Source organism: Bipolaris oryzae (genome assembly GCF_000523455.1).
Source record: "Bipolaris oryzae ATCC 44560 unplaced genomic scaffold scaffold_177, whole genome shotgun sequence".
Lineage (NCBI taxonomy): Eukaryota > Fungi > Ascomycota > Dothideomycetes > Pleosporales > Pleosporaceae > Bipolaris > Bipolaris oryzae.
Genome location: NW_006911453.1, coordinates 17,783 through 39,568, shown reverse-complemented (window position 1 = coordinate 39,568; position 21,786 = coordinate 17,783). Strand labels below are relative to the sequence as shown.

At 48.9% G+C, this 21,786-nt stretch overlaps 10 protein-coding genes across 10 annotated transcripts; 4 read left to right on the top strand and 6 right to left on the bottom strand.

Moving 5' to 3' along the window:
* Positions 1-395: 395 nt before the first annotated feature.
* Positions 396-932, bottom strand: COCMIDRAFT_40252 (uncharacterized protein; the record flags this gene model as incomplete). The annotated part of the gene is made up of 1 exon (XM_007693693.1): positions 396-932. The coding sequence occupies one exon, from the start codon at positions 930-932 to the stop codon at positions 396-398; it is 537 nt and encodes a 178-aa protein (XP_007691883.1).
* A 1,312-nt stretch (positions 933-2,244) lies between these two features.
* Positions 2,245-3,052, bottom strand: COCMIDRAFT_8715 (uncharacterized protein; the record flags this gene model as incomplete). Its single annotated transcript, XM_007693685.1, has 2 exons — positions 2,245-2,897; positions 2,971-3,052. 2 exons carry the CDS (start codon positions 3,050-3,052, stop codon positions 2,245-2,247), a joined length of 735 nt encoding a protein of 244 aa, XP_007691875.1.
* A 1,153-nt stretch (positions 3,053-4,205) lies between these two features.
* COCMIDRAFT_105717 (uncharacterized protein) lies at positions 4,206-4,985 on the top strand (the record flags this gene model as incomplete). Its single annotated transcript, XM_007693700.1, has 1 exon — positions 4,206-4,985. The coding sequence occupies one exon, from the start codon at positions 4,206-4,208 to the stop codon at positions 4,983-4,985; it is 780 nt and encodes a 259-aa protein (XP_007691890.1).
* Positions 4,986-5,307: 322 nt separating this feature from the next.
* On the top strand, positions 5,308-5,993 carry COCMIDRAFT_105737 (uncharacterized protein; the record flags this gene model as incomplete). The annotated part of the gene is made up of 2 exons (XM_007693699.1): positions 5,308-5,759; positions 5,825-5,993. 2 exons carry the CDS (start codon positions 5,308-5,310, stop codon positions 5,991-5,993), a joined length of 621 nt encoding a protein of 206 aa, XP_007691889.1.
* A 915-nt stretch (positions 5,994-6,908) lies between these two features.
* On the bottom strand, positions 6,909-7,863 carry COCMIDRAFT_56790 (uncharacterized protein; the record flags this gene model as incomplete). The annotated part of the gene is made up of 3 exons (XM_007693698.1): positions 6,909-7,275; positions 7,323-7,508; positions 7,547-7,863. Coding segments are annotated over 3 exons (870 nt in total), but the record flags the coding sequence as incomplete, so codon positions are not given.
* A 2,987-nt stretch (positions 7,864-10,850) lies between these two features.
* Positions 10,851-11,845, top strand: COCMIDRAFT_105748 (uncharacterized protein; the record flags this gene model as incomplete). Its single annotated transcript, XM_007693697.1, has 3 exons — positions 10,851-11,128; positions 11,184-11,510; positions 11,563-11,845. The coding sequence occupies 3 exons, from the start codon at positions 10,851-10,853 to the stop codon at positions 11,843-11,845; spliced, it is 888 nt and encodes a 295-aa protein (XP_007691887.1).
* Positions 11,846-12,022: 177 nt separating this feature from the next.
* On the bottom strand, positions 12,023-13,893 carry COCMIDRAFT_105702 (uncharacterized protein; the record flags this gene model as incomplete). Its single annotated transcript, XM_007693696.1, has 2 exons — positions 12,023-13,238; positions 13,286-13,893. The coding sequence occupies 2 exons, from the start codon at positions 13,891-13,893 to the stop codon at positions 12,023-12,025; spliced, it is 1,824 nt and encodes a 607-aa protein (XP_007691886.1).
* Positions 13,894-15,512: 1,619 nt separating this feature from the next.
* Positions 15,513-16,217, bottom strand: COCMIDRAFT_8710 (uncharacterized protein; the record flags this gene model as incomplete). Its single annotated transcript, XM_007693684.1, has 1 exon — positions 15,513-16,217. The coding sequence occupies one exon, from the start codon at positions 16,215-16,217 to the stop codon at positions 15,513-15,515; it is 705 nt and encodes a 234-aa protein (XP_007691874.1).
* Positions 16,218-16,613: 396 nt separating this feature from the next.
* Positions 16,614-18,011, bottom strand: COCMIDRAFT_105699 (glycosyltransferase family 2 protein; the record flags this gene model as incomplete). Its single annotated transcript, XM_007693695.1, has 1 exon — positions 16,614-18,011. One exon carries the CDS (start codon positions 18,009-18,011, stop codon positions 16,614-16,616), a length of 1,398 nt encoding a protein of 465 aa, XP_007691885.1.
* A 2,019-nt stretch (positions 18,012-20,030) lies between these two features.
* Positions 20,031-21,338, top strand: COCMIDRAFT_40243 (uncharacterized protein; the record flags this gene model as incomplete). The annotated part of the gene is made up of 1 exon (XM_007693692.1): positions 20,031-21,338. One exon carries the CDS (start codon positions 20,031-20,033, stop codon positions 21,336-21,338), a length of 1,308 nt encoding a protein of 435 aa, XP_007691882.1.
* Positions 21,339-21,786: the final 448 nt, after the last annotated feature.

Below are 21,786 nucleotides of genomic sequence, written 5' to 3'. Positions count from 1 at the left end.
TTCTGCAGGCTTTAGAGATGACCTACGAGTGTATTTGAAAGATTTGGAAGGTTCTGCCTGTTTCAGGGACTGCCTGTTTGTTGCACTGGTTCACTGTAGTGGGAGGAGTGACACGTTCACGCCAAGACGCTAGCGTTCGATTGGGTGATTCGTCATTGCTGCCTGATACATACACGTGATTGATAGATGATGCATTCGGCATGAATAAATCCCGTTCTAGAAAATAGTGCATAGATAACGCATCGAGTGTGCACTTCCTTGTTTTGTACGTGTGTGGGGTAAAGGTACAGATGGCGGCTCCATCAGACAGGTCACGCGATTGAAGAAAAGGACATATTTGGCGAATCGCTTCTTTTGATGGCATTACCCACTATACTAAAATATGGCAACTCAAACTACATTTCCCCCTCTCTTCGAGTACATGAGCTCCAAGGCCCCGATTCACAGAGAAAACGATCGATTGGTTCTGATCCGACAAAACTCCGTCGTTGAGAGGTATACATTTCAATCCCAACAAATGTCCACTGATTATGTTCCGCTCCACAGAAGTCTCCTCTTCCTATCTTTGCCGTATCGTAATGCCCTCTATGTATCGCATCGCTCCCGAAACACCCAACACCCAGGAGGTCATACGTCATCCTGCTAGACTTCGCGTCTTTCATCTCTTTGGATGAAAACGTATGGTCAAGCAGAAAAGCCCTCTGGGGATGCGACTGCGATAATGGTTTTTGTTGTAAAGTTGCGGGGCGATAGCGAGGATGTTCAACAATGACACCGTCGGAGCGTTCGACTGCACGATATTTCTTGGGACGTCGCTTGGGCTTGCTTTGAGCGTTCTTCGTTGTTTCGTAGAGGGCGTGGGGGGGTATGTTTGCATTTTGATGAACGTCGCAGTTGGGCTTCTTGATTGAAGTCTCTACAAGGACGCGCATTTCGAAGTAGATGAATACTAAGTGTCTTCGGCTGGGCAGTTGATAGTCTAGTGTTTTCTGTGTGTGTGTGTGTGTGTGATGCTCTTCTCTTTGTCAGTGCGTCATGCTCGCTTTTGTACTCACGATTCTATCTACACGGATACTTTTAGCGCGCGAGCCCTCACGAAGCAGGAGGGCTTCACAGAATCCAGAACCTTTCCATCGAGATCTCAAACCCTCCACAGCGTTCATTTGCCCTTCTCTTGTGCGACCAGTTCGTTACGAAACAGTTGCCTTACGAGCGAAGACCGGGATCGTCCTAAAAAAAACCACCCCACAAAGATATCATATCTGCAGATATTGGTCCCAGCCTTCAAAATCTAGACCGCAAAGGCCTCTCGGAACCAACCGTAGTCCTAAGGTGGATAAGCTGCCGCGGCTACAACACGCGTTCCCCATGTCTGCAACGTCTCTTGAGGGTAGAATAACGTCACAAGAAGGAGACGGTGAGATGTTCTAGACTTGAAGGCCAGGCGTGGCGTCTGAGCATCCGACTCCATAACCTGGTGTTGTGCAGCCGAAATGCACAGCCTCCTGCGCTGCGTAGCGAATATGATGTCATGCGCAAGGCCGACACCGTTTCTTGCGCATGTCAAGCATCAGCTAGGGACTCCGGGCAGCACGGCTGCGAAATAGCCAAAGGCCTAGATTTCTAAGTTGTAGTAGGAGGTAGGGAGTTTAAGGAAGAGGATTGCGGGGAGAGGAGCGTGGGGGGCGCGATGATGTCATGATACGCTAGAGCCGCTAGAGCCGAAGACCCTGACAGGAACAGGAAACGCAAAGCAAAAGTGACCAAGGGTCTTGTAGCAAGCAGTACAGGCTAGACATGGGAAATCTTAGAGTCTTTCTGGAACTTTGTTACCGCTCCAGTTTTATGTCTCACTAAAGAAAAGCATGTGCCGTATTAAATCGCACGGTCATATGGTGAAAAGCAGCTAGTCTTACAGCAGAGGCCCATTCTATGTATGTAACAAGTGGGAGCGAAAAACCGTCTCCAGCCCTACGTCATCTTCATCCATCTCGGTCATAAAAGTAAGATTGTTTCAATGATACTAGTACTAATTCAACCTATTATACAATAAAGGGGAATACGAAGTGGAATGTAGAGGTAAAGTAACATTATCCAAAACTGTGCGAACAGCGGATAACCAGCTTTGACAGAATGGAGGTACATCAATCAGGTACTTGCCTTGTAGCAAACACTTGGTCAAGAATCAATCACGACTTGTAGTGATATGAACGGCAATTGAGTCATTAAGTCTACTGGAGACGCTTACCATACATTGAGCGCCGCAGCACCAGCAAGCATAAGCAGGGCAGAGCCCTCGATGCCGAACCTTGCAGCAGCGCCAGTGCTCTCGGGTACGCTTGCAGACGACTGGCTCGATGTTGGTGTGGGCGCAATACTTGGAGTAGAAACGGTGCTAACAGTTGCGCTGGCCGACGCGCTGGCCGTCTCGCTGACCGACTCGACCGTCATCTGTCCTGTACTCGCACTCCTTGTCAAAGTTGCAGAGGTAGACTGAGCGCTCGTCTTGGTGGTTGTCGCGCTAGCGCTTGGTGCTGTGCTTGTTTCGGTCCTCAGCAAGCTATTTCCCGCAACAACATCGACAGTCAAAAACTTGACATCGTCGTTAGAGAAAACCGCCGTGACGGGCTCACCGCCAGTGTCAGCGTTGCCACCTTCCTGCTTTACTGTGCATGTCATCTCGACTTTTTTCTTATTGTAGTCGCAGCCCAGACTCATCGAGACACCACCAGCGTCCATAGTGGCCTGGTAGCGTGTTTGCGAAAGGATCGTCGCGTCAAGTCCAGGGCCCCAACCACACTCCGAGCTGTCTACGCCAGTAGGGCAAGCCATGCGGAATTCCGTCATTGTTGGGTTGACAGTGTTGATTGTCGCGACAGGATCGGCGCCCTCATAGCCTGTTGCGAATATGTTGTTAGAGAGCGATTTCGTGAGGGCAGAGAGACAACAAGAAAATTGCGGGTGACGGACCACCGGGGAAGTAAAAGCTAACGATATCAGTAGCGCAGACGGTGCTGGCAAGAATGGACAGAAGGGCGGTTGATTGACGCATGTTGTGTTTTTTGTTGTTGTAATCCGTGTGGGCTCGATAGCGGGTCTGTCAGAATACGAGTGTAAGAATTAAAGTTTAGATGTATGTCGATAGGCGGATAGGTATTGTGGCTTTGTTGCAGGGTAAAAGGAGCGACTATGGTATGTGTGGCGTTAAGGAACGTGAGCTTGCGAATGCAAAGCGAGTGGGCAGACGCGGCAGGGCAAAAGGCAAAGCGGACGGGTGTGCGCGCCGACTCTAGTAGATATAAGTACGAAGCGCCATTTACCTGTATCTCTGTTCCCCCTGAGCTTCAGACCAAGGCTTGTCTTGCTAGCCGCGGCTAGATATGTGCAATTAGCGGCGATCTGCATGAGATGCACAGCCCGACTTGAACTGTAGCAAAATTGACTCCAGGCCAGCAAAATTGACACCAAGCCTTGCAAAATTACCGTGTGGGTCGATGTCGGGGACCAAGGAGATTGGCCATTAGTGGACACGAGTCAGGTTAGCAGTACCGGTAGGGCCGGGACGAGTGGAGCCGCACGGTAGTAGGTGAACGACGGCTTTCGCATGTGTTGTCAGGCACACATGGGCTTGAAACGCTTGCTTAGTCGACCAAGATGTGCGTGACACGTGGATTGGGAACAGTGGGGGCTGCGGGTGCCGAGATCCGACATGTTATCGCCATCGCGGCCGTGTTCAAGAGCCGGGCCGTTCTCTGGGAGGTCTTGTAATATCGCCACGGATATGGGTGCGGGTGTGGGTGTGGGCATGGGATGCAAATGAAAGATGGAGGTAGAGAGGGGCAGAAGGGATGGAGGATGTGGAGAGAACATGGGGATTGGTACCTGAGCACCTGCTATGCACAACCCCACCTTCCCACCTTCCGGCACTTGGTCACAGTGTTATCATCATCATCATCATCATCACCATCATCACCACTACAGCATTACATACATATACATCTCCAAAACCCAGCTTGCCGATGATGGGACCAGCCCTTCCCCTTACAGAACGCCCCGCATAGTCCGGCTGCTCGTCTTTCTCTGTTTCCGGCCATGGCCGCTGCTGCCTCATCAACGAGTGCTCTGTCTGTGAAGTCGCGCTGATCCCTGCACCTAATCACCCTATCAACACTACTTACAAACTAGCACTACCAGGCTCATCAGTCATGGAAGCACAGGGTCTGCTTGTCATATGGGGATCTGTTGACCCTACAACAGTAGACGAAGGCGCTCTGAACGACTGGTGGACCAACGAGCATCTCCCTGAGCGCCTGCGCCTCCCAGGATTCCAGCGAGCGCGTCGCTACCGCGCGCTCAACCCTGAAAATGGGCACAACGAATATCTTGCCGTGTACCAACTGTCCAATGTGCAAGACCTGGCATCAGCAGAGTATCTGCACGCGCTCAATCATCCCACGCAAAAGACGATGCAGTTTATGCCGTCGCTGGCACAGATGAGTCGGTTTGCTTGCGAGATCGTTTCGTCCGAAAGTGCATCCGTTTTGACATCGAACCAGCCGGTTGAAACACACAACATGCTGTATATGGTAGTCTACGAAGTTGATGTTGCACAGCAAGACCACAACCCATTGCTGTCAATCCAGGAGCATATTGGCCGGGCGCGAGACGCTGCATTGGCAAAGACGATGCATGTTCACCTGGCTAAAGGCAATCAAGAGCTTACCGAGATTGGTAGTGCCAGCAAGTCTTACGAAGGCGTGCATTTCAAATCCTCTCAAGTCGTTGGCGAGACTGAAACACTGGCGGCTGACACGGTTATTGCTTTGTACGAACTCAGCCACAATCCGACTGACAGCTCGATAGCCGAGGGCGACATTGTCAGCAAACACCTTGGCGACACTTCAAGCCTACGGGGGGTTCGTATCAGGCATACCAATATCTATCGTCGCATCGCTTCCCTTGATAGATCTTCTCTTGCGCATTGACGTGACCTGGATGCTTCCGCCTACACCTATGCTGGCCGCCTTACCACGACGAAACGCATTCGGTAACGCGTGCCCCCATTTTTAGGCACCACGGCCAATCGAATACCTCTGGCAACAAAACCCATACAAGCCACACTATGGGCACATACCAAAAATGGGTGCGGGTCACCAGGGATCGCTCACGAGGCGTAACCGGTCAACAGGCTAATCGAGCCATAAAGCTTGCCTTTTATCCTGCGTTGTGCAGCTATCGTCACAGTTGTCTTCGAGCCATCAACAGAAGAATCGACTCTCCCAGCAATTCATTGACGCCAAAATCAATATGCCTGCCATGAGGATGCCCCTCGCTCTTCGACCCACCGCGAATGTTTCCCCTCGCCTCCGTATCCTACAACACGCCCAGCTAGCCATCGCATTCTTTGCATTCTTTGCCTTTCTCGTCACCTTTCTCATCCCGTTTCGCCACAAACTCTTCACGCTCAGCCTTCTCTACACCCCGCTCCTCACCTCCATCACCACCATCTTCTTCGTCATCCGTGAGCAAAAGAACGCAGAGGCTGGAACTCTTTCCAAGCAGAAATATGTAAAGTACCAGGTGCTCAAGATGTTGGCTGCAATCGGCATGTCGTTCATAGGATTCATCGGATACCTAGCTAGCGCGCCTGCTGAGGCCGACCAAGACCCACATCATCCTGGTACGCAAGGCATGTGGTTGAACGGAGTCAAGATTGGAAGATGGCAAGGTCTATTGCTTTGGCTCAACTTCTTCAACTGGTACGTAACCTTTTGATCTGCAGTAGACACCGTTAGCTTCATGGGTGCTAACACATGCTTGATAGGGTCTTCCTCTGGGCTAGCTTGTTCTACTCGTGCTGCATGACGAGCAAGAAGCAGGGTGCTATTGCCCTTGCCGGTGACGAGGCCAACATTGGTATCGATGATGATACTGCCAACGACGAAGCGATTGCCCGCGACCTTCAGGCTCAGGATCCCAACTGGCAGGCCTAGACTTGAGATAGTGGGCAGGATTTGCGACGTCATTTCCGTATCAGACACAGTCGAGAGTAACATCTCGAAAGGAAAGTCAATGTGTTAGAATAGGAAAGCGATGGATGTGTTTCATGTTATCCAAGCAAGTAGTACTATGGGGATGAAGTACAACAATAGTCAATTGATGCTCTGTCCAACATTTATTAGACAACCATGTTTTTTTATTCGCCATTTCTGTGCCCGCATGCCTTGAACGCGACCCACTTCTATAACCTCACTTCACCCCCGAACACAATCTCGGCGTCCAGAAAGATGATCACAAAGAAGAAATACACTGCCTTATTCCATGACCATTGCATCTTCATTCATAACGTTGTAATCGTCATAGTAGCAGCGTCACTTCAAATCATACGATAAGAAAGCGTTTGGGTAAGGCATCCTAGATCCAAGACGATCCGTGATAATAAAAAACAGTTCATAAGTCATAACCACAAAAAGTACACTACATAAGTGTCGTCACGAGATCGACCTCAGCTTTCACACCCCATCGTTCTCACGCAAAGGTGGGAAGGCTTCTGGACCCAGCACGCCAACATGTCGCGGCCTATCCGTACCTTCGAGTACTTGCAGCGTACCTTCGATGCACCTAATATCATCCACGCTGTCGGCAGTAATATGGGTATCATTCTTGCTAGACTGTGGCTCCAGCGACTGCAAATCCACATCCGGTGCACCTGCAGGTTGCCCAGAGTCGTATCGCGATCTTCTACGTCGCGCGTCTTTCTGTAGCATGCCCTGCTGATTGCGACTAAAGAGGCCGCGGATGAGCATGCGGCGTGGCATGGGGACTTCGGCGAAGATGTCGGTGGTGAAGGGGCTTGTTTGGATTGAGGATTTGGACCCTGTGAAGGAGATGCGGTTTTGGTTATGGGGGGTGGCGAGAGCGATGGTGCGGATGAAGTGGGCCATTGACATTTCGATGTTGAGTTTGGCTAGGTAGGCTAGTGGGTGAAAAATGGCGTAGCTGCTTGACGTTAGTTTGACGTAAGGATTGGAAAGGTTGGTGGTGACCTGCACGAATCCGTTGGGGATGCTCATTGCTGCGATGATCATGACGTCGAGTAAGAGTGAGACTACAATGATGCGCTTATTAAAGCGGACTAGGCGGTTGTACTTGCTCAGGCCGTTTCTCACAAGCTCAGATTGGACAGTCTTGATGAAGTACCAGTTCAGGTACGCGTCCAAGAGTAGGAAAAGGACCTTCTCAATTCGATCCCAGATAGAGTTGATGCGTATCCATCTGAGTTTTGGTCAGTCAGAACATCAAAGATCACGCACAGTGAATACCTTTGACTGATCTGAAGACGCGCGGGCATCCACACGCAAAAGACGCTGATGTTGATCAAAGTGACGATGACCGCGGTTCCTATAGCCAGATACGTTCCTCGCTGTCTATCCGGCAGAACCACACGAATTCGATTGACGATAATCTGCGGCAAAACTTGAATCTGGACCACCCAGCAAACCACTGGACTTGTTAGTTATCTTCTATTTAAACAGATGTGTCATACTTGCAGATGCCCATGTACATGTAAAAACTGGGCCGTATAACTCTTAGTAAGAACAGCAGGCAGACTACGGAAAGGACCACCGAAGCAGCCAATTCAAGCCATATCATCCAGATATATGTATTTTTCCATGGTTGTCTGGACGCTCTCGTCTGCCTGAAACCAATGAAAGCCGCAGAGAGGCCAAAGATGTTGGCAATCCCGAATGCAGTGCCCGCTAAAATAAGATCCGATTGACTCACTGGATGTATAGTGTAGTTTTTGGAGATGAATGGACCCCAAGCTTTATAGCCTGGAGGCAAACCATTATTGTTGATCATGAGCTTGACTTAGGTAGCACGTAAGCCAGCCCAGGCGTTATTCATGGTCGACGTTGAGGCGATACCAGGGTATGCTGCAGAGAAAATTTATGAACAAAAACTTGATGTTGTGGCTTTCAGTAGCTTCCGTTAGTACTCGAAAGCTGCGGGGCCGAAGGTGCTATATCATGAACAGTGGAAGAAGCTCCCGGTATGAATAAAGGTCCGTGTGTCTGTGTTGGGTTTAACCCAATGTGCGAATTCGGGTGGTTACTATGGTGCCCAGCACGGGTCGTTTAGAAATGTGTTGCCAGTGAAGGAGGAAGCGGGTGAGGTTTTCAGCGGGAGCCGTTGAGCTGACATCGACGATCGCTGATCGTGTCAATCGTTCAAGAAGGCCTTAGCATCCGCCTTGACTGATTGGACGCCGCACAAAAAGAACGGCGTGGCTTCGGTGTCGTCGCCACTGCGCAGAAACCATAATATTCTCACGATCCTGTCATCAGAGTCAACGGAAATCTTATATCTCTGGAAAGATGGATTCGCATGATAGTACCTCTTCTGGTGCACGAAAGCAGTGTCGCAGGTTGCAGATGGCTGTGGTGAAGTGTCAACGACATCCATTGGCATTACGAAGGAGTAACCTGAGAAGCGTTGTTGATCATCATACCGCTGCTTTAATGTATGTTTATTTGTGGTAAGCTGAAAAAAACGACACGCACATGTGTACACGCTGAAAGTGGAAGAGTGTTGACGTAGGCCAAGATTGAATATGTTCCGTTCCGCTAGCGCCAAAGTATAAGTACGACACGTGACACACCTGGCATTATCAACGTGAGCTAGCCTACACCGAATCATATCGGATCTATAGAACCTTTCATATTGATATCTCAAAGCAGATAAAGTAGCTACCTTTTGAGGTTACGCACTACGAACATCATTCAACTCGCGTGATTAGACATGGCCAGATGCTTGTTCATATTCACATGCTCTCCTTACAACTACGTTTCTAGATTTGATTTCTTTCATCCAACTTGCCCCTATGGTTTTGCTCATTGAATGAAGCGTAAACAGAGAGTTTCTATCGGCAAAAATAATGATTCCGCTGCAAGATTGAACCTAACGTTGGGGAAACTGTCTTCGCCGGTGAGTTGCCCTGCGACCACATTAACAAAGGAACAGTACATCTCCGACACCTCGTCGATCCTCCGATCTTAAAAGACCCTAGTGTGTTCTGTAATGTCTCTAGGGTAAAGTGGGTCTGCATCCTACTTACAAGCTCTCGAGTCACGCTAGGGTTTACATACATTACTCCGATGTCATTTGGATTTATGCATGTCTATGCGCATAAGCATCACACATGTTTGAAGACTTCGCTCTCACCTACATGTTGAGTCCTTGCTCTGATTGCCGTTCGTGTAACAGGCAAAAAATGTACATAAACTTCGATGTGGGATGCGAAGACTGAATTTTTAAAAAGGGCGAGTTTGGTAGCTAGTGCAACTGGCTGCATGGTATAAAATATAGGGCTGAATGACCTAATTGTAGTTTGGAAAGTACCACTACATATCTGATGCTCTCTATACGTAGAGATGTCTCTGGATACTCGTTATCTTGATTGTTGTACCAGATTCTTCGAAATGCGTAACTTCATTAGAAATTAGTATGGCACAGCATGCCACCAGAGACCGCCATTGTGAGTAACCTACTACTTCTATTTCCGCTTCTGCCCAGTGAGGGTTTGCTACCTCCAGAATTCTGTTTAGCAGAACCTCTGCTGCGTGAAAAAAAGAACCTTGCCGTCTCCCGGCCCCTCGACCAACAGCCACCAAAGTTACGAACCCTTCCATTTACATACACATATGCTGCCAGGAGTCGACTTCGGCGATCGAAGAATTCAGCAACTCATTTTACCTCTTGTGGATCTTTTGCTGTGTCTAAAATCTGGAATGGGGTTTCCGAGCTCAATTACTTGGTTCAAAAGGATTGGGTCTTGCGATACTAACCACATTCTACTTCTCTCATAGTAAAGGAATGCTTTGTATTCTAAGTATCATCAAGAGGGTCTTTCAATGGATCTCGCAGACTTATCTATAGGAAAGCTTGGTTATCGAACATCTAGCAATCACATGAATCAGTACAAGCGTATACATTTTCCAAAAGACCTTGCATGGCGCCCAATAGAGTACCCGGAAGATCGATCCTCATCGAAATCTTGGTTACCTCAGCCTTTGCAAAGCTTACTGCCCCTGCCTGGGTGTAACATTAAAACATAAGGGACGTCTAATTAAAGACTTGTTGATTCTCCGTAAAAGAAACGGATCACTAGCAACACCGATATTTGCAGCTTGAAAAGATTACCTTAAGTCTGCAGTTCGATAAGTAGGACACTGCAGTCAATGCCAGCAGGGCCACCAGTAGAACTTTGTTTAGTAAACTAACCCAAGCAAGGAAAACAAGTACAGAAAGACTACCGAACGGTAAAACACACCCCGGAACCCGCTACTCTACGGCCTCCGAGGCCCCCTTCCTAACCAATTAGTCCCACCCGATAATCCATCGGCCGGAGAACTTGATCGCTGCCCTAATGCACGACATGCCATCCTATTACCACTTCCTACATAGCGTACTGCAATATGCGCATCACACTTCTTAGAAGTGATCAAATCAACGCATGACTACGACCTGGATTTTCCAGCCTAACCCAGTCGGCAGACCTCACGACACAACATGAGCATTTCTCCAACGATTCGTTTGGCCGAAACTGCTCAAATTCCGATCCTGAGATGGGCCTTCCGCGGCCCCACTGTACCCACACGTGTGAAGATAAGCAGGCTGTTCAAGCTTTTGGGAAAGATACAAGCGGGGGGGGTCGCCACGGGTTCTGGAATATCCTCCTAGGATACCTGAAATTTACTCCCCATTGTTCTGATTTCCTCAAACAATCGTAGCCGTACACTGATACTACATCCCCCTGCTCGAACCCCTCATCACAGCTTAAAGCTACGATGGCACCACAGACGTCCATCCCGCTAGCAGCAAACGTACTGGGTACCCTGGGCACGGTGTTCTGGTGCGTCCAGCTTGTACCGCAAATATGGCGCAATTACCGGACGAAAAGCACGGTTGGGTTACCGGAATCAATGATGCTGCTTTGGTCCATTAGCGGTGTGCCTTTTGGGGCGTATGCTATAGCTCAGCAGTTCAACATTCCGCTTATTGTGCAACCGCAGTGTTTCGGGGTGCTTTGTGGGGTTAGCTGGGCGCAGTGTTTGATATATGGTCGGTATGTTGAGTGTGCGCTATTGAGTATTTTGATCAGTGTATTAATAGATTTATAGGAAGTGGAGAACGTGGACTGCATCTGTTTTGTTATGCACCCTTCTTGTCATCTTTGCTGGAGTAGAAGTTGGCCTTGTGTTTGCGATTCGGCCGCCGTACTCGAGAGGATTAGAGTGGCCGGTGTTGCTAATTGGTATCATTGCTTTCCTAACACTCATCTCCGGTTACCTGCCCATTCCTTTTGAGCTTCTCAAACGACGTGGGAGGGTTGTTGGTATAGATTTCATCTTCTTAGCAATCGATTGGAATGGTGCGTTTTTCTCACTCATGGCTTTGGTAGCTCAGAATGAGTTTGATGCGCTATTCGGCACTATGTACGCTTTATGGTGAGTCACGTGCAAAGTTTTCAGCTACTCTATGGGTATTGACCGATGACAGTTGCGCGATTGAGATGAGTATGGTCGTCTCGCATCTAGTATGGCTTTTTCGGACTCGCGATATTCGGAGACGTGCCAAGGAAGCCGGCAAAACGTTTGATAAATACGAAGAGGGAATCGAGTGGCAGTCAAAGGGCTTTGATGTTGAGAGGCTGCTCAAGGGCATATGTGCTGGGAAAAACAAAGGCGAGGAAGATGGAAGAAGTGCTGCTGTTGATGACATCGAGGCATCTGCTGCACCGGAAGAAGTGATGCCAAAGACTGTTCCGAATGCTACCAGATAAATACTAATTTAAGTCTAACAAAACATGTGAACAAAACCCCTACTACCTGCATTAAATTCAAAATTCTGATCAACATCACAAACCAACATAGAACAATCAATAAAACGTCTTTCAGGAACAGGTTTGGGCATTATTGTTACATTTTTGGTAAACAATTAGAGCTACTCTCTAGAAAGCTTAAGCAGTACTACCATTCGCACTCCGCTTGCGCTGCATTTTCATGCGCTGTGCCTCCGCATACTTGTTCTCTGCATCTGGAACACCACGTATAACACTGCCTCTGCGCGAGGTTGGCATTGATCCACCTTGCTGTGCAAATGAGTTTGCCCTGCTTCCATAAAGCCCTGGTAAACTGCTAACACGACGGCCGCCAGTCTCGTCACGAGCAGCGTTCAGCTGTTGGGCGAACGGACTGCGCTTGCGGAGCTCAGGGCCCTTCCAGTAGATGACGTAGACAGAAACGACCAGAAGCAACGAGATTGCGAAAAGGATTGTTGAGGCATATGCGAGATGCAGATCGCCGCCGATATTTTGGAAGAAAGGTGTTGCAGGAATAGTGAGAACACCAGCCAAGAAGTCACGGGCCCAACCATTACCACCTGTCGCGGAAGCGGAGTAGGGTCCATAGGCGCAGATCATGTAATCGATGGTGGCCATGTAGATGGCGTAGTTGGCGATACCAATGATTGCGGAACCAATGAGAGAGCCAATCCAGTGGATTGGCGGACCGGTGGAAGTCCAGGCGAAGATGATGAGACCAATAGGGAGACAAGGTGCAGTGTAGAGCAACCACCAAAGTCTCGCCTCGTACTGAGCACGTTCATCTTCAGGCTTCTCTTCACGAAGGCGTTTGTTGCGCTTGATGGCTGGGAAGAAAGAGAACCAGGCAAGGAAGTAGCCGATACCAATAGCAATGAAGGTTAATCCGATAGCGAAGGGCGCAAAGTTCCATTGCTCGTACACAAGGGCATACGACTGAAGGAACATGAAGATGATTGCATCGGAGAAACCGGACAGTAGCGATAAGACAAGGACGATAGGCTCGGTGAGGAACATGCGGAATGGACGCATCCAGGTAATGAGGATCTCGTGCATGCTGAATCGCTCCTTGAAAGTCTTGAGTTCGTTCGGTCCCCAGATGTTGTTCGGCTTGCCATTCTTCTCGCCTTCTTGACGACGCTTCTTAGCAATGCGGTCCATGAGCACTGTTGTGCGAGTTTCGGGAACAAGGAGAGCATGGGCGATTTGAACTGCACCACCAAAGATCAACTGGATCCAGATGTTCCACCTCCACGCGAGGAATTGCTCGACGAAGCCACCGACAATAGGACCCAGAACTGAACCACCAACTGAAGAGAAGACGATGAACGCAACAGCATATTGTTGGTTGTCACTGTATATGTTAGTTTTGACCGTGTTTTAGAAAGAAAAGGCACTCACGGTTCCCACATATCAGCCACCATGGCCAAAGTAACAGAGCCACCAGCAGTAGAAAGACCACCAAGAGCACGAAAACCAATGATGGTCCCAAAGTTCGGTGCGATACCCACAGGGATCTGCCAGATATTCACCAGGAACAAACTGAGCTGAAGGATAGGCCATCGCCCGAGCTCTTCACTCCAGGGCGCCCAAAGCTCGCAACCAAAGGCGTATGTGAGTAGGAAAACAGCTGCACCAACACGCGCTGCCTGTGCGCTGACGCCGAACTCTTCCGAAATGCCGCTGACGGCATTGCTGTATAGCGATGTATTGAAGTTCATGCTGACTTGCACCATGAAGATGACGCTGAGGATAGTCCATTTCTTCCATTCGGGGAAAGAAAACCCAAGCTCATCGTAGCAATCTTCTTCGGTGATTTCATAGCGATCGTAAGTGCCGTACTTTTCGTAGTGTTCTCTATCGGCAGCAGAGATGGCGTGGTCAGCTGGGTTTTCCGTGTGAGAGTGATCGCCATCAGAAGCAGCTTTTTTCTCGAGATCGCCAGCCTCGTTCTTGTTGACGGTATCGGGATCGTGAATGTCTGGTCTTATTTCCGCGGCGGACGCCATGTTGTCGGACGCTAAGCGCTTAGACGATTGATAGTTATTGGATATTTGGGCAGTAATTGGTGTGCCTTCGAGGCCCCAAAAGTACGGGCTCCGAGGGCTGTGTGGGATAGAAAGATTAACTATTAAAGCGAGGTTCGCGCGTCATGATTACACTGGGGAAAGGGACTCTTATAACTTGGCAGTGAAAAGTGAAAGTGGTGATGGCATAGGCGCGGCGAACCAGGCAGCACACTGCATTCTGTGCGCATCACAAGGCACACGGTCAATGCTGAGGACGTCATACTACATTGTCCGCACTGACAGAGTTGTGGCGCTATGGCGCGTTCAAATTAGGGGCCGTTTGGTCCTTCAGGCCTACTACCCCACAGCCTCTCAGACCAGGCGATGCAGCAGTAAATATGGGGCAAATGCAAATCGGATGTCGGCCGAAGCAAAGGCGGTCTATTGAAGAGGTCTATCGTCGTCATACCAAAGGTGGCATTGCTTGTTACCCAAAAGTATGTACGCGTACATATGAGTGCGCAAGTTATAACAATGCAAGTAGGCCTCTAGCCACAACTTCATATACACCGGATAGGGTCCTTCACCCTAGCTACGCTCCAAGCTTTGCATACAAGACCTTGAAGACCGTCCAAGCATCCCAAGTAAGCCGCCCAAGCAGTGACGATCAGTGCCGCTTAGCCACGCCACCAACCTTAGCCTCGAACTTCGAAAATTCAAGGTGACATTGATGACGTCATATTATCCCCCTCCCCATGGCACGAATCAACGTCGGATCGGGGTCTCCATTGCACTCCACTTCATTGTAACAGTTTTTTTTTCTGCTCCACCTCCGACTTTTGCCCCAGTCTTGACACCACGAGGCACGTGCTGGTGTCTCCCACGCGATGTCGCGGTCTTCGCGGAGTGGTCGGTTTGCCTCTTACGGAAGGTCCGGCAGCTCAAAGACATCTACATCTACATATGTCAAAACACGTTCTGATTAATTTAGGATAAGGCTAAAGAAAAAGGTTTAAAATTCCGTGGCACTTGCTCGACAGCACACGGTCATAATATTAAGAATTTTTCTACAACCTATCCAATCACCATGTCTTCTGAAGGTGCTTGGTCCGTGCAGTTGCATTTCCAAGAAAAAAAGATCCATTGTTGAAACGGTCCATCGTGAATACTACGGCAGATTACCAGCAAATTGTTGTGGGTCTCATGTGCTGTATTACTCATTATGGGAAGCTTTCCGTCCACACGCCCTGACAATCCGATCTCCGACTTTTCAGCCTCATCCGCTTCCCAGGACCATCTACCGGTCTCCACTAGGGACCGCAACGTGCGCTACCACCCCTTCTAGAACGGCCTAGTCTAGAGGAGTATATCTTCAGACCGCTTTGTTTTTTCCGGTTCTCTCCGTCTTTGGTTTTCGTGCTCACATCACTGGAGTGATACTTTTCCATCCTCGCTTTGCTCAGACTCCCCTTCCAACTTACTTATGATATCTAACACATTGGACTCTCGTACTTTGAAACTTTCACAGCCACCTCGAAATTGCTTTTCTATGGCCAGAAAGTCTGCACGCTGGTCCGCGGATCAATGAAATAGGTCCCTGTCGGTCGGAACCTGCATTCTCACGTACACACTCTCTTCCACTCTATCTCTCCCTCCTCTTTCCAATAATCTATCCCATCCCTCTTAGTGAACCCCATCTTTTCCAGAACTCTCGCACTCCTTGCATTCTCCTTTTCCGTCTCAGCAATAAACCTCCTCACACCTCTTTCACTGCTAGCCCACTGCATAACAGCTTCCGCGGCCTCGCGAGCCATACCCTTACCCCAATGCACCGGCGCAACACCATAACGGAGCTCTATCATTTCCTGCCAGTGCGGTAAAGGGGGGTCGGCATCGGTGCGCGGTGGCATAGATGTTGTAGTTGCATCGCGCACACCCACATATCCGACCCATTCCACACGACTCAATACTTGAGATATTGTTTCTTCGTCTTGCTCTTCGATAACATATAGTTGCTCATTAGTTCCAGTAATGAGTCGTGGGGTCAGTTGGTCAATTTGCGCCGTTGATCGTAGGCCCACTGCAAGGTCGCCCATATTCCTATTTTCCCAGCATCGAGCAATGTCTCGTGTTAAGATGATTTCCCGCGTTTCTTCTTCTGTCCAGTTTCTGACTGGGAAAGAAGCTCCGAATCCCATTACGCAAAAAGATGCGTCGGCGTGTAGGCTGGCGTAGAGATTCAGATAAGATTTGTTGTGGATTGCGAGGGGTGTGGGTACGAGAACTAGTCGAGATGTAAGGAGAATAAAAGAGTTTGGTGACATTTTTGAAGATTTTTCGTTGGCTGTTAGATAGCTTCGTGATAATTGTATCAAGGTATTGGTTTGCTAATTCGAGAGAAGAGTTGAGGGATAGCTTTAGGCTACCAAGCCAGTCATACTTGCAGTGTACTAGGCAAGAAACGGCATAGCGTAGGATGCTTGAGAGATGTGGTATGAATTTAAGATGAAGTAGTAGAAGTAAATTTGATTGATTAGTCGCACAGTAAGATTACAGAATTACCCACAAGGTACTGAGCTCTAGCGATCTTTCGCTAATGCATGTAAAACCCTGTCGCAGATTGAAGTATGGGTATCGCAATTTAGAGGGTCTAGAATAATGCCTCCATGCGAACAAATGGAAGAAAGTAAAAACATGAAATGATGTATCCATCCCTCTAATCATAACAAAGGCGAAGCAGGAGATATGTAGACAGAAGTAGGAACCTTCGTATCACCGCCCAAACTCGACGAAGCAAGCAACAGCTCAGCCTCGTCAGCAAGAAAAGCCGGGTTACTCTCAAACCGCGGATCAAGCCACAGCGCATTCGGGTCCTTATCCGCAATCATCTTCTTAATAGTCTTCGGCTTCTTATGGCCTCCCGCATAAAATATAACAGCGCGTATAGCACCAAAGACGGAGACGAGCGAATACAGTTGTTTATAGAGGGGATATGTCATAGCCGCCCAAAATCGCGGCTGGAGATCAGGCCGGTGGCGCGCGTTGAAGTACTTGAATGCGAGAATGGGGAGAGTAGCAGCCATCATGAGGGGAAGGCCCAGGCGCCAGAAGTTCGTGTTGGGTCCCATTGTGACGAATACGGGTACACGGACCCAGTCGACGACGATGGTGGCGATGGAGTAGAGGTGAATGAACTTTTGGGTGAATATGCCCCAGGGTGTTGTTTGGCCATTGAGTGAGAGCAGCATGCGGTCGGCAAAGGCGATGAGACGGCCATGTCGACCCATTTCCCATGAGCGATAGCGTTGGTTCCACCAGTTGAGACCAGGACCGAGAACAGTGGTAGGTACTTCAGTCTCAAGCACGCATGTCGCATCGAATGCGATACGTTTCTTCATGTGCTGCATCGAGAGACCGGTATTGACGTCTTCGGCGATGAAGTCTATCGAGTGGTAGTTGCTGATGAGATCGATCAAGGTTTCTCGTTCACAGAACCATCCTGCACCGTGTGGATATAGCACACCGCATATAGAAGACTCGGCAAGCTTGGTGAGACCAGACATTTTGTATTCGCAGTCCTGCCATGCTACGAGACACATTGGTACATCTCCGTTTGCATCGACTGCCTTGAGTGGGAATGCGCAGCCTTTGGTGACGTCGTCCATCTTGTCGATTGGAGCACGGAAGTTGGCTGGGATGGATACGTCGTCGTCAACGGTCATAATCCAGTCGTGGTCTTTAGCAGCCATTGCTCCGACGAGTTGTGCCGCGTTTTTGCTCCCAATAGGGGACCAAATGTAGTTTATGTTTGGGTGTTCACTTCGAATAAACTTGCGGAACTCGGGCGACGGAGGGTGTCTTGAACGACCATTGTCAACGACAAATATGTCTTGTGGCCGAAAGTGGACAAAGGCACTTTTAAGGACTTTGCTTGTAGCTTCGTGGTCGCTGTTGTGGCATGGAATGACCAATGCTGTGCGGTTGTTTGATGTAACCTCTACGGTGCTGGCCACTTTCTCGATGTCGATTTTGACGTTTGAGGCAGCCGTCTCAACAGATGGGCTGGTGGTCGGATCGAGGGGTGGGACGCGCGCGACGAGAAGAATGACCGTGATCATGATTGGTTCAAGGCCAAGGGCGATGATAAGAACCGGCAACATGTTATTCCTAGTGATTTCTATTGACTTCTTGAGCCAACCGAAATAGTGATCGGAGATAGCAATGCCGGCAGCCAGTGCAGCCACCAGGGAGAGTACAATGTACTTCTTCCAGGTGAATGGCCAAAACACCTCCCGTATATCGATCATCTGCCAAATCGTCATAGGATGGACATGGTTGAAGACTTTCTGTCTGGTATCGGAGAGTAAACGAAGTACTACTCCTGTTCGATCTCGATTTGAGGCGCCTTGTCGAAGGGGTAGCGACTCGCTGCTTGAAAAAGCCGAGCTCGTTGCTGAGGAACAAGGCGTACCAAATGGGTACTGTGAAGGTTGTTCATTGAAGCTTCTTAGAGAATTCGAAGAGTCATATGAGAAAAATGCAGGTCTTGGTGGTGATAATTCTTCGTGTGCAGGGATGAGATTTCCTAATGAATGTGTTTCAGGACGTGCATTTCGACTGGATGTGTCAAAATCGAATGCCGGAGCTGGACGAATCGGCGATATTTTGTCCATGTCTTCTCTATGTATGAAAGATATTCCAGCCATTTTGCAGCCAAAAAAAGAGATATAATATTAGAAGAGAGAAGTGATAGCAGGAGCGAGCGTAGTACTGTGCATGAGGGTACATGAGTACAGTCTCTCGTACTTTTGAAGACTGCAGGCTTCTTTTCCCTCGATTTAGAACACGATTCCAAAATATCGAATTTGAATTGCCATACTAGCACGTCAGTAACTCGAGATTTGTCGAACTCAGCTTCAAGCCACAAGTCATGCTCTAGATTTTAGCAGACTCCAATACGAAGTTCCAGTGCCACTCGATACATTCTTTCCGAGAACTCGGGTCCCGTTTTAGTCTCGTCTTCTTCAGGTGTGATTACCACTGCTTAGCTCGATGTCTTTCACGGCTTGCTGTCGTAGATCGGCACAGCTAGCCGTAGGCGATACGATGGCTGTGTAGTCTAGATATCCACCGATTCTCTCAATTACTGAATGCAATTTTTGTTTGCACCAATGCAGTAAAGTACCAGTTACCTAACGCCACGTTCCTTAACGATTTGCTGCTTTTGCCTTCTCGGAATAGCCGAAAGGAGTACAAATTCCCTACATCTGTGCGGTTCCTCGCCCGCATCACTCATCTGGCTTACAGTTGGGCACCAAGTGAGAGGAAAGGCTGAAAAAGTAAAAGCTTGTTCTCTATTTTTGTTGCGTAAGCGGAACCTCCACGTCCCTGGCACATTAATACGTAATTTGGCTTTGCTATGGGGGCTGATCTGCAGTGTAACCTGTTTCGTAAGACGTTTAGGGTGACAAAACATGTGTACACTGCAACTTCTAACCACTTCATGTGCCGAGATCCAGGTGTCTCAAATGCCGTAAGAAAATTTTACCCCCCAAACTCAGACTTCAATTAATGAGTTAGTGAGCATCAAGCTGGATTGCTCCAATTTTCACCACGCACGAGCGATGAGATGGCTCCATAGGATTTGAAATAGTTTTGCAAAGACAGCACGAAAGCTTCTCTGCGGTTTACACTCCTGCAAGTACGAGAGGTTTGATCTGTGACAGGCTATACCACGCATAGAAAGGCATACAATGATGTAGTGGCGGCACACTATGCTCGCGCCAACTCAACAATCACCTTTTCCGCCACAGATCTAGACCGTCTATCGAAATCTCTCAGCTGGACTGGCGCCTCAATTAGGCAATTTGTGATCTGAAAAAATAACTCGACACTTCCCGAGCGGATGTGACATCTGGTACTCATATGTTGAAGGCAGACAGGCTAACCGATGCGCAAGCCATTGCAGAGAAACTGTATGTTCAAGCTGAAACTAGTTGATTTTCGACAGGTTCAACAAGCCATGTAAGAATTGGATGCATCGAGAGTATCGACAGAGGTTGACGAGGTTGTGAATACTTAAAGCAAGCAAGATTCTGCACTCAGGGTCAGCAGCTCGCATGTTCCCAGACTTCGAAATGTCTTACTTTGAGACACGCTCTTCTGCTTCTTCTGAAAAATCCACACCATGCTCACCGGCATTTAGTATCTCTTCAGTGCACAGCACTCCCATCTCTGAGATCGACGAATTTCAGTATACCGGCTTGATAGCAGCTAGTCTTCGTCGATCAAGACATGTGCTAGTTATTGGCGGGCTTGGTTATATCGGCAGTCATACATCGTTGGAACTTCTTCGAGCAGGTTTCAGTGTTGTGATTGTAGACAATCTCGACAACTCATACACGACGACACTGGACCGGATCAAAACACTAAGAGACGACTACTACTCAGCCAGCCTGTTGAGCCCCTCTCTTATGTTCCACGAAGCCGACTATCGGGATGTGGACGCCATGTCTGCTATTCTTCGTCAGTATGGGGCTGGATCACCCAGCTCGGCAATTGAAGGCGTCATCCACTTCGCTGCGTACAAGGCTGTACCCGAAAGCATTCAACAGCCACTTAGGTATTATTCCAACAATGTGTCTGGGATGGTCACCTTCTGTACGCTATTGGACAGTCTTGACATCAAAACGCTGATCTTTTCATCGTCAGCGGCCGTTTATGGAGAAGTGACATCCGAAACTGGACTGCGCATTAGCGAGAATCATTGTGTCCATGAAACTCGTGAATGGACCCGGACGGACGGGAAGACTCAAGTCACACACGGTGGCTGTACAGCAATCTCCAATCCCTATGGCCGGACCAAATGGATGTGCGAAGCTATTTTGAACGACTTGGCGATATCTGATCCATCGTGGCGTATTGTGGCTTTGCGATACTTCAACCCAATTGGCTGCGATACGTCCGGGAAGCTAGGGGAGGACCCGAAGACGGAACCGAGCAACCTCATGCCTAGCTTACTGCGGGCCATGGATGGCCGGATGCCACACCTCAGGATATTTGGCACGGATTGGGATACCAGAGACGGGACTGCGATGCGAGATTTCATTCATGTCAGCGATCTGGCATTGGGCCACGTTGCAGCCCTCAAAGCGGTCAGTAAGTCGCGGCTGCGATGCGGGTCGCTCAATACGTTCAACCTGGGCACGGGAGACGGCAATTCGGTCAAGGAGATTGTGTCAGCTATGCAAACATGTTCGGGAAGGGCTGTCCCCACAGTGGAGGTAGAGCGACGCGCTGGTGATGTGGGGGTTGTTGTGGCGGACCCCACGAGGGCAGCTGAAGAACTTCAGTGGAAGACGGAACGGTCGATCGATGATTGTTGCAGGGATCTCTGCAGATTTCTCCAACTTGACGATTGCGGAGTAAAGCCACAGTGTGGTTGATATTCTGGGTTTGGAGCGATTCGTTGCTAATGGATATTGGGGAAGAAACTAAAACATAGTGCCTTGTTTCAAACTTCTTGCCAAGGCGGCATTTGTATGCCGAGCGTGAATGTCATTGGCTTTCCTTGATGCAGCGCTACCACCATGCCGCCAGCTCCTCTGGTACCATTTCTTCCTCCGCTGTCGTAATGAATTATGAAAGATCTAGAAACACCACACTGCTGTGCCGCTGTCCAACCAATAGAAACCTCCAGGGTCGAGTCCGAGTGTTTAAGCGCCTTGCTTACTTTCGATACTGATGCCAGGGAGCTACCCAAGTAACACCAGATGCATTGGGTTAGCGACAGAATTTGTAGCTCATCTCCATTCTGAGCCCTTCTAGCTGCTAAAAGCTGGAAATTACATCCATGCAGTGGCCCCGATTCCCAAAACTTCAAACCAAACTTTC